The sequence below is a fragment of the Rhipicephalus sanguineus genome, chromosome 1 (genome assembly GCF_013339695.2).
Source record: "Rhipicephalus sanguineus isolate Rsan-2018 chromosome 1, BIME_Rsan_1.4, whole genome shotgun sequence".
Classification (NCBI taxonomy): domain Eukaryota; kingdom Metazoa; phylum Arthropoda; class Arachnida; order Ixodida; family Ixodidae; genus Rhipicephalus; species Rhipicephalus sanguineus.
Window position 1 is genome coordinate 252,918,981 of NC_051176.1, and position 16,411 is coordinate 252,935,391.

The following is a 16,411-nucleotide window of genomic DNA, read 5'->3' on the forward strand; positions in this document are numbered from 1 at the left end:
TGCTTGTAACAAAAAGAGATCATGCCACCATGAGGCACCATGCACCTTGGATACTACTTTCTTCCTGCAGTATACACTGCTAACATGATATTTCTTGTATTGCAGCTACTATTGTGTAAACATTGCTCCGTATGTCACACTTATTTCTGTTCTTGGGAAGCAACTTCAAATTTGCAAGCTTATGCAGAAATTCAAGTACATACCTCTCAAAAGTCAGCTAAAATTATTTTTCTTATGTCTACACTGACAAGTTTAAAATGTTCACTCTTTGTAATGGGTGTTGGTGAATTTCGCTGCACTTCAATTTATTGTGGAGTGCCTTATTTACCCTACTTGCTTGAAAATTTCTACATAGTTGCTTCAGCATGTTCCCCATGTTCTTGCAAATTTTCATACCATATCTGACCGATCTGACCTGTATTTTATAGATTACTATCAATGCTTCAGGCTCTAAGTGGTCTTTGTGGTGTGCTTCAATTCGTCCAATTTAAATTTCTTCTTACTGCCCCTGTTGCCATGAGTTTCTATAACTTTGGCATTATATTGCATTGTGTACCTGCTACTTTACCTCAAAACTTCGCACCGATGTGATCTTTAGTTATTTTAGAGGAATTTATTTTAACATGTCAGTGGATGTTAGTTAGGAGGTACAAAGATGTGAGAAAATCTTAGGAGTCGCCAAAAAATATTAAATTTCTTGTGACTTCTCAAATTTTTCCACATCTTTGTACATCCTCCATCTAGTATATTCTGTGAAGTATCCACTCTGCTTCTTCCATATTTTGCTACAGTCTGCATTTTAGTTATTTTACTAGAGATCTTTTTAAAAGTCCTGGTGGGTGGCATTCAACTTTGATAAGTTCTTGTAAGTCTCACTATTAACCCAGATTTTTATAACTTCACCCCATATGCAATGCCCTCTCTATCCTGAGGAGTTTCATCCCATTCAATATCGTATGTTTTGAGCAATAAATCTGGATGCTGTCACCAAAGCATGGTAAACAGAAGGGCGTCGACTTGGGCTTGTTGGTTTGTCATTCTCGTACAACGGTTCGTTGTATAAACGACAGGCTTCGTGAGCACGCCAACAATGTAAAAAACAAAACGGGGGGATGGCTTGCAGTTCATTGCAATAATTGTGGCTGTATTCCGGAGTTTCACAAGTGCAACATAATCGCAAATAGCAACAACGAAATGTCGCGTCTCATTATCGAGGCTCACAAAATCTCGGGCTTAAAAGAAAAATGCGTCAGCCAAGCGTCCATCTCACTTTCCGACAAGAAAATCGCGTATCTGTGTGGCACAACACGTGTATATTGAGTGGACCGTGTTGTTGGTATGTACTTGCTGTCATGCGCATTGAGTTTTGCCAGGTATAAGGTCACGTCGCTCTGCTAATAAAATTTGTTGACAGTGTGCGCTCCGTGTGTGTCCTTTTGTGTTCCCCGTCTACGTCTTTCATGCGCAACAGTTTACGAGAATGGTAAACAGACACAATCTATTAATTTCCCAGGTGATAACTGCTGTCTGCAGTAAAAAAAAAAAAAAAGAAAGAATGAGTAATTTTTTGTTAGCACTGTATGGCTTTACACATCTTTGTGGTGAAGCCTCAAGGTTTTCCTGCAATACAAATGTCTTTTTTCTTTTTGCTTTGAATGCCATACCCTGAAAGCCTCACAGCAATGCTTTAAGCCGGGCATTGAGGTTCGAACACTCAGTAACAAATCCATGCTCCCACTGCTGTGATAGTCCATTACAGTATTCAAAATTCCTTGCCTGGTCTCCCGGCTACAGAGCTTAGTTTACAGTCTGACTATAGTGGGTAGTCTGACTATGGTGATGACCACCTATTGAACAATTGGATCATTTATGACATCTCAACAGTGACACTGGCAGCACTCATATGTGAAGCCCCTGTTGCACAAACTAAAGCAAATGCAAAAAACGCAAGAGCCATTAACCAGCTAGCCCAAGAACAAGTTATCTGGTCACAATGTTCACAATGTAACAAGGCGTTCACACAGCTCATAATGACCAGATGTTGATAGGTAACAAAAAAAAACTCTTGTGGTGGCTCAGAAAGAAAAGGTCAAAAAAGGAATATTACTGTTTTCTTTTTTCGATCTTCAAACAATCACTGCAAATGCGTACTTTACAAGGCAGATTATTTGCACTGTATCTTGAAATTATAGGCTTAAATTTACAAAGTCTAATTCTTTCACTGTGTATTTGCTGATGTGGTGGTACCATTTTGATTTTGCTTCTGGTTTGTTTGCATTGTGGCTTTGTGAATGTATTTTGTTCAGTTTTGAAAATGGTAATTGCTTATATTTGTATGATATGAGCACTTGTAAAAGTTTCAGCAGCTGTTAGCACACAATGTATACATTTGTTCCTGTTTATGTATGTATACTCAGCAGCCTAACTTAGAAATGAAGTCATGCAGGAAGCACTCACTGATATTACACTGATTGATTACACAAGTGCTTAGGCGGTGCTTATCTTCATGTAGTTGCTGAAGGACAAGAGGCTGGCATGGATCTAGCCATAGCGTCAAGAGCATTTTCGTGCATAGCTGACTTTTTGGGTGCAATGGCTGGAAATTTCGGAGGCTTGCGAAGTGGTCCAGGAGGCAACAAGACCTGGATGCGTGCTTTCGAGTTGCTGGAGGTGAGAGTACTGCTGCATTTTGCTTTCATTGCTCAAGCTTGTTGTGCAGCTTAATTGTCATAACTATCAATGGCTATTGGATAGCACTGAATGTGGCAGTGTGCAGGGGCGTAGCCAAGGGGGGGGGGGGGGGGGTGGGGGGGGTTCAAACCCCCCCCGAAAATTTTCGATTTTGCTTGCGTATATCCTCCTGAGTGCCAGCTATGGCGATTTGTCCAATATATTGGACATGAAATACTCCGTCACTACGAAGACATCAGCGTATTTTCACCCTTAAAAACCAGCTGTCCAATATTTTGGACGCCTACTAGCGCTATCTATGAAGTTATGTCAAAATTGTGCCAGCGGATTACAAAATAAAGAAGACAACATGGCGGCGTTCAGTGGAGCAGCGTTCTACGGCGACCGCCGTAGATATATTGGACATCACGCCATATAACTCGAATATATTGGACATTATGCCATACCAAAACCATAGACATTACTGAAATAATAAGTATCACTTTTTACCTTTGTTATCTACACACCCAGTTTTGAAAGTTTCAGGAAAATCTGTGAACCTAAATCCAACCCGGAAGTCAGGAGGATATATACACGCACACATACAAACGCACGCACGAACATACATGAAGCATGGTTGAACCCCCCCCCCCCCCCCCCGAAAAAAATTTCTGGCTACGCCCCTGGCAGTGTGCAGTGCTTGACTGTTGTTTTTTGAAATAAAGTTAGCTGAAAAAGATTTTTGGCCTTAATATGAAACTTCTTGCAGCTGCTTTGCACAGGCAGGTAGTCATTATATAGAAGAATTGTGGAGTCCGACCCGAAGGTCATGGGATCGAATCCCGGCCGCGGCGGCCGCATTTCGATGGAGGCAAAATGCGAGTCCCGTGTGCTTAGATTTAGGTGCACGTTAAAGAACCCCAGGTGATCGAAATTTCCCGAGCCCTTCTCTGCAGTGTCTTTCATTTGTTATTATTTGTGGAGTTAAACGCACTCAACCCTGTGTGGCCGACCAAAAAGAAAAGTCCCTCCCAACACGACTTCAAACTACGTTTACTGGTGGTGCAAAGACCATATATTACGTAGAAACCGGAATATAGGTCGAATTTGTTTGTCTTTTCAAAAAACGCGATGAAAAAAAAAAAAACTACGGAAGTCTGGCCACTATGAGCGGCTGAAATGTCTACCAGCTCAATCGCCATCACCATCGTCACTCTTTTTTGTAACATTGTGCTAGAATGTAATCGAAAATTTTTGTGCCGTGGGACGGCCCTATTTTGAGTTTTTGTTGTTCTCTTGTGAATCTATTTGGGCTCCGTGCTGCCTTTTCCCCTCCTTTACTGCAAAAATGAGCGGAAACCGACGGCAGCTCACCCACTATTCAAGAAAAAAAAATGCGATCGAGTTCATGAAGGCGCGTGGAAATCTGGCAGCACAGCGTGTCAGCGCGCGCCCGGAGTGTCCGGGAAAAGCATTCGCTACTTACGGACGAAGACGGCTGGCATCACGACATGCAGGAATCGGAAGAAAACTTCATTTTGGGGCAGGATCGCACCGTTTGTGGAGCTGAAGACGAAGGTTGCGAGGTTTAGCCGCGAACTGCGTTCAAGTGGTTCAAGATGGCTACCGGCGACCTCCGATTGCGTCCGAATAAAAGACGTCGAGAAGCGTGTGCCTTTGGATATCCCCCAGCGTGGGTGTGTGCCACGGTTGCAAGGTTCTACTCTACTGTAACGAGGCCAAAATTTTGAGGACCTCCATAATTGTTGGGACGTGTTATGAAGACAACGTACGCTAAACGCTTCTTTGTTCTGGCATGGGGAGCCAATTTGTAAACGCACATGTAAATAAATTGAATTGTCACTGTGTACAGCATTTGAAATCGCATTTGTTTTTTATACTTTAGTAGCGTTCCATGCACTACAACCAAATGATTTTTTTTTTTTCGGTTGGCGGGGGGAGGGGGGTGTTGGATATTCCGGTTTTATTGAAAGGCATAACATAGAAGCAATGGCGTATAAATATCGCTCTTAAGGGGCCCTAAACCGCTTTACAAAGCAGTCATCAAGTGACTTAGTATCGGAGTTTATTGCCTCAGGAATCAATTGCCGTAAAAATTTCTCGAATCTGACAAGAACGAGCGGAGTTACAGGGATTTGTCGCACGCTTTGAGGGGGCCCTGCAACACTTTTACAAGTAACCACCGAATGGCTTTACTAAAGGAGTTTATTGCCTCACGTATCTACCGCCGCAAACATCTTTAGAATCCGTCAAGTACGAGCGGAGTTGGAGCTTTCTCGTCCCGACGAGCGCGCTGGAAGCTAAGCGGGGAGGGATGGCACGGGGGGGGGGGGGGGGGGGGAGCAAAATTGCGTCACGCGCATGTCATGACCTTGAGCACTTTTTTTTTCTTCGAACTCGCGGGCACATGGCGGCCGCTTGAGCTATGCCGCACACAATGCTCAAATCGGCTAATGGCCGTGCAATCGGGTATATGGCATCATTTGTCGAGAGACGGAACGATTTCTGACTGAATTAATTGTAAATCCCAGGCCGCGTGCTGCGCTATAATGTTTGGCTCGTGTGTTCTCAGGAGCCTTAAGTTGATTACTGATTGGCAGCGTTTTCTGACCATGTTGAAAAAGTGTTGCAGGGCCCCTTTAAGAGCTTTCTCATCTCATCCGGACGAGAGTGCTGGAAGCCACACTGGGAGGGATTGCACGGGGGAAAGAAGTTACGTCAGCGCGCCTCATGACCTTAAGTGTACTTGATGAAACGCGATGGCTCTTGCCCATTGTGGTTCCTGTGCACAAGTGTGGCTCACTGTGTAATGTTAGCAGGCTGTGGAGCGCCAGCATGTGGCGGCACCCCGTGGCAAGAAGCGTATCTGATCCAAATGCCGCTCTTGGTGTATGTCACCTATTAGCCAATTTGCATGCTACGTGCTGTTCGATGTCAAAACAGCAGGCGCTGGCAGCTCAGCAGAGAGTGAGTGCAGGCCTCGGTATGAGAAGCGGGGGTGCCTGAGAAAATGGCAACTTCGCGCTCCGCTCTTAAACTCTTCTGGCCGTGCACGACTCTAAGATTTGGCTGATCTGTTCATAGCAGTGTCTGCTTTCCTCGGGATGTGTTTTTTCATCAAGCCTGAGGGGTGGTTCATGGCTCCTTTAAAGGTTATGTGTAGGGCTCCGTGTTTTCAGATAAGTCCGAAAAAAATCAGATAAGCACTCACCGGTAAAATTTTTGACAATTCGGATTTATCCGATAAACTACGATTTTAACGGCCAACATGACTCTGTTCCATTCTTTATGGAAAGGGCATGTTCTAAGCGGCCATTGATACATCGGCCCGTTCGGGCGATATAAACTTTACCTCACGCCAACAGTATCTCATAGACTGCAACCATTGCACAGGGCTTCTCGCGCACGGAGTGAGGGATGTCAACGTATGTAGGGGCCCTGAAAGCGCAGGACATCTTGATATAAGGTCCACTGGGGCGTGCCAGATGACATCGATAATTGTTGGGGTTTAACGTCTCAAAACCACAATATGATTATGAGGAACGCCAGAAGAGTGTTAGCAGAAAGCTCCCATTCTTTTCTGTATTTACTGGTAGCTAGTTTCCTTACTCCATATCCACGTGGTTCACTTCTACCAAAAGTGGTCACCACAGTGACACTGTGGTCACAGTGCTTAGCTGCTGACCCAAAAGACGCGAGTTCGGTCCCGATCGCATTGTGATAGAGGCAAAATCTAGAAGCCAATATAATGTGCAATGTCAGTACACATTAAAGAAATCCAGAGCCATAGTTGCTTTGATTGTTAAACCCCATGAACCAGAAGCTATTTATATTACCAAAACCTACAACTAGTTATGCCAAATTTACTTCTTGCTTTCTGTTATTAAAATATTTTTGTAACTAGCATAATACAATGTTTTTCGTGCTTGCACATAGTAGCTGCTTTATAATTCACACATTCTTCTAATCTGAAATGGATGTAGCAAAAGAGTCCAAATTTCCACCCCCTCATGAATGAATGAGAGAAGGGGAATTTTTCTCGAGGGGCTTGTTTCTTTGTTAAACACAACCAAATGGATCCTACAGACGATTAGGCCAAGGAAAGCATAGGGGGCATTAATTGTTGTCTTTAACTCTAGTGTAGTAATTAGGACGAAAATTGAAATTAAAGTGGACAAAAAAATCACCCTTTCCGTCGGCGGGATCCGAACCCACAACCTTCGAATTATGCTTCCTATGCTCTGCCAATCGAGCTACGATGGAAGGCACTTCCCCATCCACTTTATTGGGCATTTCTGTCTGTGTAATCCATGGGCACTGGGTAACACTTTCAGGGATTATATGTAGAGAAATACCCAACAAAGTGGACAGAGAAGCGCCTTTCATTGTAGTTCAATTAGTAGATCGAAGGTTGTGGGTTCGTATCCCACCGACGGAGAGGGTGATTTTTCATTCAGTTTAATTCGTTTCAATTGATGTCCCATACCCCGTCTTGAAGGTGCAAGAGCACAGGTGTTCTGATGTTGGAAGTGGTTTGACAACATGCTGCGTTCGGGGGGCTCTAAAGTAGATGTACTTGATGCTCCTTCACTCTGCTTAGTGCTATGCTGTGTTGTAGATGCACCATTGTGTTAATTGGACAAGATGGTTCGCCCAAAGAAACTTACTTCCTCTGAAGCAATTAGATTGAATACCTCACTTTGCAATAATTCCCATTCAGAACATTTTGACTGGTGTGTGTGTGTGTGTGTGTGTGTGTGTGTGTGTGTGTGTGTGTGTGTGTGTGTGTGTGTGTGTGTGTGTGTGTTTGTGTGTGTGTGTGTGTTTGTGTGTGTGTGTGTGTGTGTGTGTGTGTGTGTGTGTGTGTGTAGGTGGGTGCTTTTTGTTGTTTTTTTCTAAAAGAGGCAAGTCCACATTATGTGAAACTGAGAAGAATGCAGTTGTTTGCTACTGACAATGTGGTCAAGCCTGCTCCAACAACTTTTTGTCAGTGCACTCATATTACCAAAATACTTAAAGCTATAGTGCTGTTAAAATGTATGTAGACTACTATCGCTGGTATTCAGGAGGAAAGTTCGGATTTGGCTTTTGTAGATATGTCACAGAGTAATTGGCTCATTTTGATTGGAACACATTATTTGGGCTTGCATTGGCTATGCAGAAGAAGTCTAAATGGCAGTGCATGAATGATATTGCAATACTCTGCGACAAAATTAACATCATCAGTGTGCTTTTATCAACCGTCCTCTGTTGCATGGGTGCAATGGTGATGACCATGTGTAGAGCAGGCGGTTCTTCCTGGCAACAGGCGCACTCTTCTAGACAGTCAGCAGCGTTTTCTTGATCTTGGTATCTATTTAGTGCCTCAATAAGATGCTTCACCTCTCCTTTTCCTTCTTAGCTACTTCTTCGCTGGTTTTATCTGGCACCGTTTGGGATCACTTCTTCTAGGAATAGACTGGCCCCTAGTACCGTCATTTTGGTCGTCTTCCATTTCAAATATACTGTCTTGGAGCAGATACGCAATAGCAAAGCAACTAGGTCACATATGAAATAGATTGGATGTAGTCATGTTGGTTGTTCCAGCCACAAGGTGCTCACGCAGCAGTGGTTTAGGGATATGGCTCACTTTAATTCATGCAGATGCAGCACTTGGCTTATTTTTTATTTGAAACTGCTTTTTTGAGTCCACGTTACAATTAGGAATTGACCCATTTTGATTACAAATGTTTTAAAATGACGAACACATAGGCGTGCATCGTGCTTTATGTTACCATCAAATTTAGCCCAGTTTCAGTTTCTGGCATTGGCTGTTTTAGAAAAAGAACTCCTCATGTATAAGAGAAGAAAAAAAAGAGAGTGCAACATATATTGGTTTCGCACAGTATATTTGCTAACGTTTTGGCTGGCAGACCAGCCTTTGTCAAGATGCACTTTGACAAACTCTGGTCCACCAGCTCCTATTTGCTTGATGTGCACTGTGCTTGCATTTTATTCACTTTTTTTCCCATGCTCTGCTGCTTCTGTTGCCACTACATCACCTCTTGCATCTTGTACTGCTACTATCTATTCAGGCACCTACCAAGCGTTTTCTTTTTGCCAAGTATGTTCACATCCCTAGTTGCACATACCCAGTGGTCTAGCCGGTCATATAATTGGCAAGACAGCAGCAGTCAGCACCCAGAAAGCGGTGGGAAAGAGACAAAGATAGCCTCGTTTTTTTAATGATGACATGCTACATGATTCAAGCTGGCAATTGAAACAAGTAGAGACAGCAGTTACAGTTGTGATCGTTAGGATTTCTTTACATGCTGTGCAGTGTGCCTGCACGCTTGCATATAAGCGCCATTTTACGTTATAGGAAGGACAGATTCAGAAAGGTGCATTGGCATTGAAGCAGGAACGTCTCAAGTGGATGGACCGACCAGATCGCATGATGCGAGCAGCAAGGCATTACGAAGGGGCCTTACAGGTGCTTATAAGAAAAGCTGTGCTAACCGCAGAAAAGGTAAGCTTGACAGAAAGAGTGCAAATGCTGGCTGGTATCTTCTATAGGTAGCATTCTGGCTTGCTGTACTTGAGTAGGCACACACTGTGGGCCTTGTATGTGGGAAAGCATTAAGATATTGTTGCAGTTGTTTAATTATTTTGCATCAAAGAAGTTAGTGTGACAGGATGCAGCAAAAGGGTTCCATGAGGAAATGTGGCACAAAAGTGTCCAAATGGCGACTAATTCTGTACTGATTGTTGCAGATGTCAAAGCCATAGCAGGCTGAAATTTTGTGTGTATGTGGTGGGGAGGAGGGGTATATGGCAGGTGATGCGCAAGCCTAGTTAAATTATATAGGTTCATCTGGGTTTATTAGGTCCATTGTGTGATACTGTTGAAGGTCCATTGATTACTGGAAACCTACCAGTAGGTTTTAAAGAAACTCCACTAAGGAAGTATATGGGGCAGATCTGGGACGCTATTTTCTAGTGATACGTTTTCTGATGCTAATGCCTTTTTATTAGGCTTGTGCGAATATTAGAGCAGTTCGAATATTCGGACGAATATTGCAGTATTCTAATTCGCTTTGAAATGAATTTAAATTATTCTAAATTTCGAAGTATTCGCAATCAACAAATAGACATATATAAACCGCATGTAACACCTGTAAAGGTGGTTTCTCTGCAGTGCAGTGGTACTCTGCCGTGATTACACCTTTCCAGGGGAAATCCGCACTGCCGAGAAGCCCTACTTCAAGGTTAAATGAACAAATTACCCTCACATCGATTCACAATTTTTTAAGTTTAAAAGCTCGTTATAGCGGCTTATATGCTCTAAGTATAGTAAATTTTAAAACGTAACATATTTTACAGGTTATCACTTGCATTATGCCGAAAGTCAAATCCTGCTACTATTCAAAGTTGCTTCCACTTCCCTTTGAATCAGAAAGAGTGACGTTTGCACATGCCTTGTTTCAATTTTAAAAAATGTTGTGCAGGTTAGCTCGGTCATGACAAATATGCAAATTTTTTTTATAATGTGTGATATATACTATTTGGATTCGATACGAAATTATTCGACTAAATCACTATTCGCTTCGAGCCTATAAGTTACTATTCGCACAAGCCTACTTTTTATGCTTTCAGGTGTGTGTCGGTTGTCAGAGTGATAGTCTGCCCACATTATCAATGTGATCAGCCAACCATGAGTGGTGGATAACAAAAATTGCACAGAATCAAGCAGAAGACATCACTACAATATAGCAGCTCAGATTGAAGCTTTACAGCAGTAGAGTATGGGGAATCAGTTTTGTAGAAACCGACAAAGTTGACATAAGTTCATGAAACGGACAAAATTGTCATGCAACCTATTTTAGCACAGTAAGCTTTGTAGCACAAAGCTACACAGGAAATCCATATTGGTTTCTCACAAAGAAAGCTTCGGAGTTGAAGAAAAATTTGTCCTGTTTTGGAATTTGAGCACGAGAGCAGCACCTTTCTGGCGCGTTCACTCTACAACTTTGAGCTAACCAGGAGGCTAGTGAAGTGCTTGGGGAAAGTGAATTTATTGACAAATTCAAGCACTAAGACTCATGCTTCCTCCAGCTTGTGGGCTTCCATGGAACTTATTTGCCATATTCAGTGTCCCAGTGCTTCGTTGATTAAGCACAATATAAAGATTTCAGGCTGGAACTTCGTGCAGATAGGCCTGACTGTCTCCATGCTTATACCTGTTGAATGTGTCTTTGCAAGTTCAGGAACATTATTTGAGCACCTCAATTACAAAGGGTTGCACTCTTCAGAAGTGCCAGCATGCAAGAAACATTGGCGCTGTTCCGAGAAGTTACATGATGTATCTTCAGTTGGCCTAGGAAGGGTGGCAGATGGAGTCACTTGAGTGAGAGAAAAACATGGTACTAAATAAGGAAGTTTAGAGCAGAAACTATTTCGATAAAAATTATCTTGTGATTTTGAAAGGTTGCATGAGCCTGTAAGGTGTTTTAATCCTTGTGAAGTAGTAATCCTTTGTGTTCACGCACAGTGTTGTTGATTTTATTACATGCCACAAAGCTGTGCGCATGTGCATGTTCTGCATGAACATGACTGATATGGTGTTCTTGGTTACAGTATATCATAACAGCTGCAGCTTCTTGCCAGCTTCCCTTTGGACAATGGGTTGTAGCAGAGTGCCCTGCACGAATGGATTTGTTTGGTGGATGGACAGACACACCACCTATCTGCTATGAACTTGGAGGTTCAGTAATCAATGTTGCTGTGCTTGTTGATGGCCAGGTGAGCTGTTAACCATTTTAATTTTTTATTTTATTTGTAATGCTGCACTCGTCTTTGTAAGTTTAGTATGATAACACTGTGCATTTACTGCCTCTTAATGCTACATTGTATCAATAATACTTACAGTGCCTATACAAGTTGGCTCAAATTCAAAGCCACATCATCAGCTGGGGAAATATATTAAAATTTCTTCTTATTATTGTTTTATTATGCATATGAGGTGTGTGAGTTGAGCTGATGATCTGTTACTTTTTCGTTACCACCAACTATCTTGTACTTCATGGCCTGTAGTAGCAGGAGCGCCTGAAATCCCCTGTTCATAGTAAAACCTTCTGGCCATATTACAGTATTACCTAGCTGTTCGGAGCTCATCCATGCTGCACTGTGTCCAGTGCTCGTAGTTGTATTCATTTGGGCCTCGGTGCATAGGAAATTTTCTGATACTAATCTTTACAGGGAGCAGAGAAGAAATATATCAAGGCAAAACTATATAGCGCCAAGCGTGCTTAGTTCTTTATTTTATGTGATCGGGTTTCACCCGTAAAAACTGCTAGCACCACTCGATGCAAGCCACGCCGCAATGTTTGCGAAGCTTCGCGATTGTCCCATATTGTTATGTTAAGATCACGTGCAGGACGTGAGTAGTCAAGTTTGTCTGGGAGCTTGCGCGAGCATCAATGATAAAGCTGTAAGGTTCGATCCCTGATGTATAAAAGACAACGCATTTCGCTAACGTTTAGATTACTGACGACCGATGTCTATGCTTGCAGTTATCATTGTACAGCAAGTGTTGCTTGTGCCTTGAGTCTTTCTTTTATTGGGCACATGTTCGCCCAACAAAGCTTTTCATCTAGTACTGGTTTAGTTCGCTTCTTCATTGTCACTTCTGCGAGACAATAGGTAGTCAATAGACTCATGAGATATACTATTTAGTCACTTAGTGTTGGTAAAAGGCTAAAGCTGTAACTAACTAAATTGGAATGAGCGTTGACAAAGCAAGTTGTTTGCCTTGACTTCTCAGAGTTTCTCATAGTCTTCTGTAAATTTCTGCACATTCGAGTGATATTTGTGAAGACTCCAGCATAAGCAAGAGAATGTATTTCATTATCCTTGGGCTTCTTATAGGACTAACTATATTAGCGGCTGACACTGTTCTTGATTAGTGTCTACCAAAAGCTCTCATAGGTCTGCTAAAGGCTTTTTGTTGACAGAAACCAATTGGAGCCAGGGCACGAAGAATACATGAGTGAGTACTACACTTTGAGTCATAATTTTTCAAGCTGATGCCATAATATGCCCTATTGCAATTTTTCTGTCTAATAGACTGCACATTGTTATCACACTGGTGCACCACAATGTTCCAGAAAAGATTGAAATATTTACCATGCAAGACCTTCTTGACTATAATCAGCCTGGTGCTAGAGGTAAGGCTGCCGCAGGCATAAATTCGACTCTATTCAATGCTTATTTAATTGTAGCACTGCTTTCCTCCTTACGAAGTGTTCCTTAGGAAAAAACTCAATGGCTTTTTAGACACTGTAGCTGTACACCTTGGCACAAAAGTAGCAGAAACCTGCATCAGGTTTTTAACATTGTATCACCTGGCAGCACAGCTGTCATCCTTTGTTATTTACAGTCTACTATTCAGGTGGATGAATAACATACTCAAGATATAGCTTTGCTATCTGCCGCTAAACCTAAGTTTGAAAGTAGAGGTGGTGTCTATTGTCAAGGGTGTCTGCAGAACTTCTTGCAGGGTGGGGCATCCAGGGCAGGCAGCCTTTCTTTCACTGCCGTGACATGACTGGCAAGAATAGTCAGAGTGTGTAACATGAAAATTTCACGGGAGGGGGCAGCCGCCCCCCTTTGGAAAAGAATACTCTCTTCCAAGGGGGAGTGGCTGCCTCCTCCCCTGGAAGAGAGTATTCTCTGTTATGAAAGGCTTGCGGAATGACAACGAATGTAATATAAAGCTAGTAAGTAAGGGCTGATTGTATTATGGTGGCAACTCATTTTTTAATATGACAAGATTTAGCCAAAACAAGTGTTCATCGTGCACTTTAGTGAATGTCAATTTTTTAAAGTGCCCTTGGATTTAAATCATATTTAATAGTATATGGCTTCAAATAACAATGAACATAACAATGTACTTACATCAATTCTGATACTGTTTCAGAAATGTCATTGCCATGTTGCCATAGATAACTCAAAGCAGTTATCATATGCAAGCTCCTCATTTCTTTGGTTATCTAATTGTAAATGGTATTATACATAAATGTGCCAGTGTGTATGCTAAATCAGCTTTCTACTTACATCTTATTTTTACTTCCAATCTCTTCTTACATGCCATTTTAAAAGAAATCCAGTATCACAAGATGGGCAAAATGTTAGCTTCCTTTGCCTAAATTATGTCAACGAATACATAGGCTCCTTCAGGTGAGATGATTGGAAAGCGTTACGTAGAATGCATGTGCTCTATGCATTCATTCAGGAAGTGGTTCATTTGTGCAGCAACTGTAGTTCTGCAGCAGGATCATTTGGAACAGTCTCCACTCAGTGTTTTGTTTTTATTTTTTTAGGCTGCAACAAGTGTTGATGTACCTTATAATAGTTGAACAGAATAAATGTTTGGCAACTTGGAGTAGTAATTCTCTAATTGAATGCAAATTGGATAGCAAGAACTGCATGATTCGTATTAAAAAATTTCAGATATTTTGCTCACCACTACTATATGCTATGAAGTTGTAGCCAAAGTTCTGTATGAGGGTTGTGTTGAGTCCACAGTTGCTTTAATTGGTTAAATCAGTCAGCATATAACAGAGGTCAAAAGTCAAAGCTGTACAAGCAAGCCATAGCAACACTCACTTCGGTGGCATCATTTACAAGTGTGCTGTTGGAGAACTAATCGATAACTCGCCCTTTTTGGCATCCTAGTTTAGCAGTGCATGATATCCACCATAACTGTGTGCTTGTGTATTGTAGCAGTATGTTTAACTGCATTGAAAACTGGTTTATGTGAGTTCTAACTTTTTTGAAAAGGTTATGTTTCTCTAAACATTCCCAATATCTGATCTGTCCAATTACAACCTGCAGGTGCTCTCCTTAAAGCCTGTCTTATTGGCTCTGGCGTTGTCCAGATTGACGGCAAATCTACGCTGCCAGAGCAGCTTCTAGCACTGCATGGAGGTGGCATTGAGCTACAGAGCTGGTCCAACTTGCCCCAAGGATCAGGTCAGGCCTGTTTTTTTTTTTTTTTTTTTCTGGCACAAGCTGTCAGTTGAGTTGTCCCTAATTATTGCAGGCCTGGGAACAAGTAGTATTTTGGCTGCAGCCATTGTGTCGGCTCTCTGGACTGCAGTTGGGCGGACATTTGACAAGTTAGCCGTCATTCACTGTGTAAGCAACATTACATTTTTTTTTTTTCCTATCTTATAGAAACGTTGCATGTTTCACTATCACAAATGTTATCTTATTTAAACAGTTTTGGTTTTGAGAGAGGAGTATGTGTGAAAGAGAGGAGTAAGTGGAATGCAAAAAACTTTGGGTTAATTAAAACACATTATTTCATTTCTGTTACCACCAGCATGCATAATATCAGCATGAGTTTGGTTTGCATGCTTAATTTGGGGCATAAACCATCTTTGGCGACCAGATCACTAGCAGTCTGAGATAGTGCTCTCATGTTATCACTGGCAAAACTTATTCTACATGGTAAATTCTTGTTCGCGTTTCATTTGTCCGTGACTGTACCTTCAGGAATGATCAAGGAGCAAAACTTTATTTCACGGGAATTTTTACAGCAAGTTTCTTGCACCCTTTCCTCTGCTGCAGGTTATTATTCCTAGCATGTCTCTTCCAGCACAAGTGAATAGTGCTGTAAATAACTATTCTCTGCCTTTTCACCTCTGCCCCTTATAGACAGCAACCCTACAAACTTGAGCGAGAGCACGCAGATGTGTTTGTGTGATACCTTGGGTTAGTGTAGCACAAGTGCATCTGTTACAGGTTCTGCATGTCGAGCAACTCTTGACAACAGGAGGAGGCTGGCAAGATCAAGTTGGTGGAGTCATTGGTGGGCTCGTGCAAGGCTCCTCGCAGCCTCACTTACCACTTCGTGTGGATGTTGAAGTGCTCCCACTTTCACCTGATGTCTACCGTCAGTTGAACGATCATTTTCTCCTTCTCTACACTGGCAAAGTCAGGCTGGCCAAGAACTTGCTTCAGGTACTGTTGTACAGTTTTGATTTCTCAAGTTGTTTGCCTGCCCAAGTTCAGTATAGCTTGTCATAATTTTTTTTTCTCTCTTTGACGAAGCTGTAAATGCCTTTCTGTATCCTAAACTCATGAAGAATTATTTCTCAATTTTAATTAACTTTTTCCTTACTGGAACAAGGTGAACTTATTTGATCAATACCTTTCTAGACAGTGCCAAACCCTGATTTAAGTATCATCCTATGAGCATTGCCATGCACCATATGAATTGGGCCGCGTTTGTACTTTCAATGCAATTTGTCAATATGTGGCACGCTAGGGAGCCCTGGAAAATAAAGCTTCAATAGGCAGGCTTTTGAAAGACAAGACAGTGCAGCAATATGAAGGCAGGATAGCGAATAGAGGTCACAAGTCCTAACAACAATGGTTTTATTGCACCAAGGATTGCCCTACACATTTGTGTAATCTCATTGTCAACAGATAATTCATCCTTGGTAAAATTTTTCGAATGAGGAGGTAGCTCAGATTATTTAATATCTTATAAATTCTTTGTCGCTTCTAAAATAAATCATGAGTGCACCTTTAGAAAGCCTGAGAAAGTGTTGTGAATTTGTAAACTTACCTATTTTCATAAATTTTTGCACAAAAAAAATAATCATGCCATAAATAAAAGTTCTGCTTCCTACAGTCACTTTAATTGAACTGTTTTCTCTAACTCACAATAAAC

General features: G+C 41.8%; 1 protein-coding gene across 2 annotated transcripts in view; it reads left to right on the top strand.

Annotated features, from left to right (window-relative positions):
• The window catches only part of LOC119377852 (L-fucose kinase), a 65,657-nt gene that overhangs the window by 37,858 nt on the left and 11,388 nt on the right, over positions 1-16,411 (top strand). For both annotated transcript variants that reach the window (XM_037647152.2, XM_037647160.2), the window contains exons 16-23: positions 2,513-2,670; positions 9,053-9,199; positions 11,308-11,472; positions 12,684-12,718; positions 12,796-12,896; positions 14,566-14,703; positions 14,774-14,868; positions 15,478-15,696. In XM_037647152.2, coding sequence (XP_037503080.1) covers positions 2,513-2,670; positions 9,053-9,199; positions 11,308-11,472; positions 12,684-12,718; positions 12,796-12,896; positions 14,566-14,703; positions 14,774-14,868; positions 15,478-15,696 — 1,058 coding nt within the window. The remainder of the gene's footprint in view (positions 1-2,512; positions 2,671-9,052; positions 9,200-11,307; positions 11,473-12,683; positions 12,719-12,795; positions 12,897-14,565; positions 14,704-14,773; positions 14,869-15,477; positions 15,697-16,411) is intronic.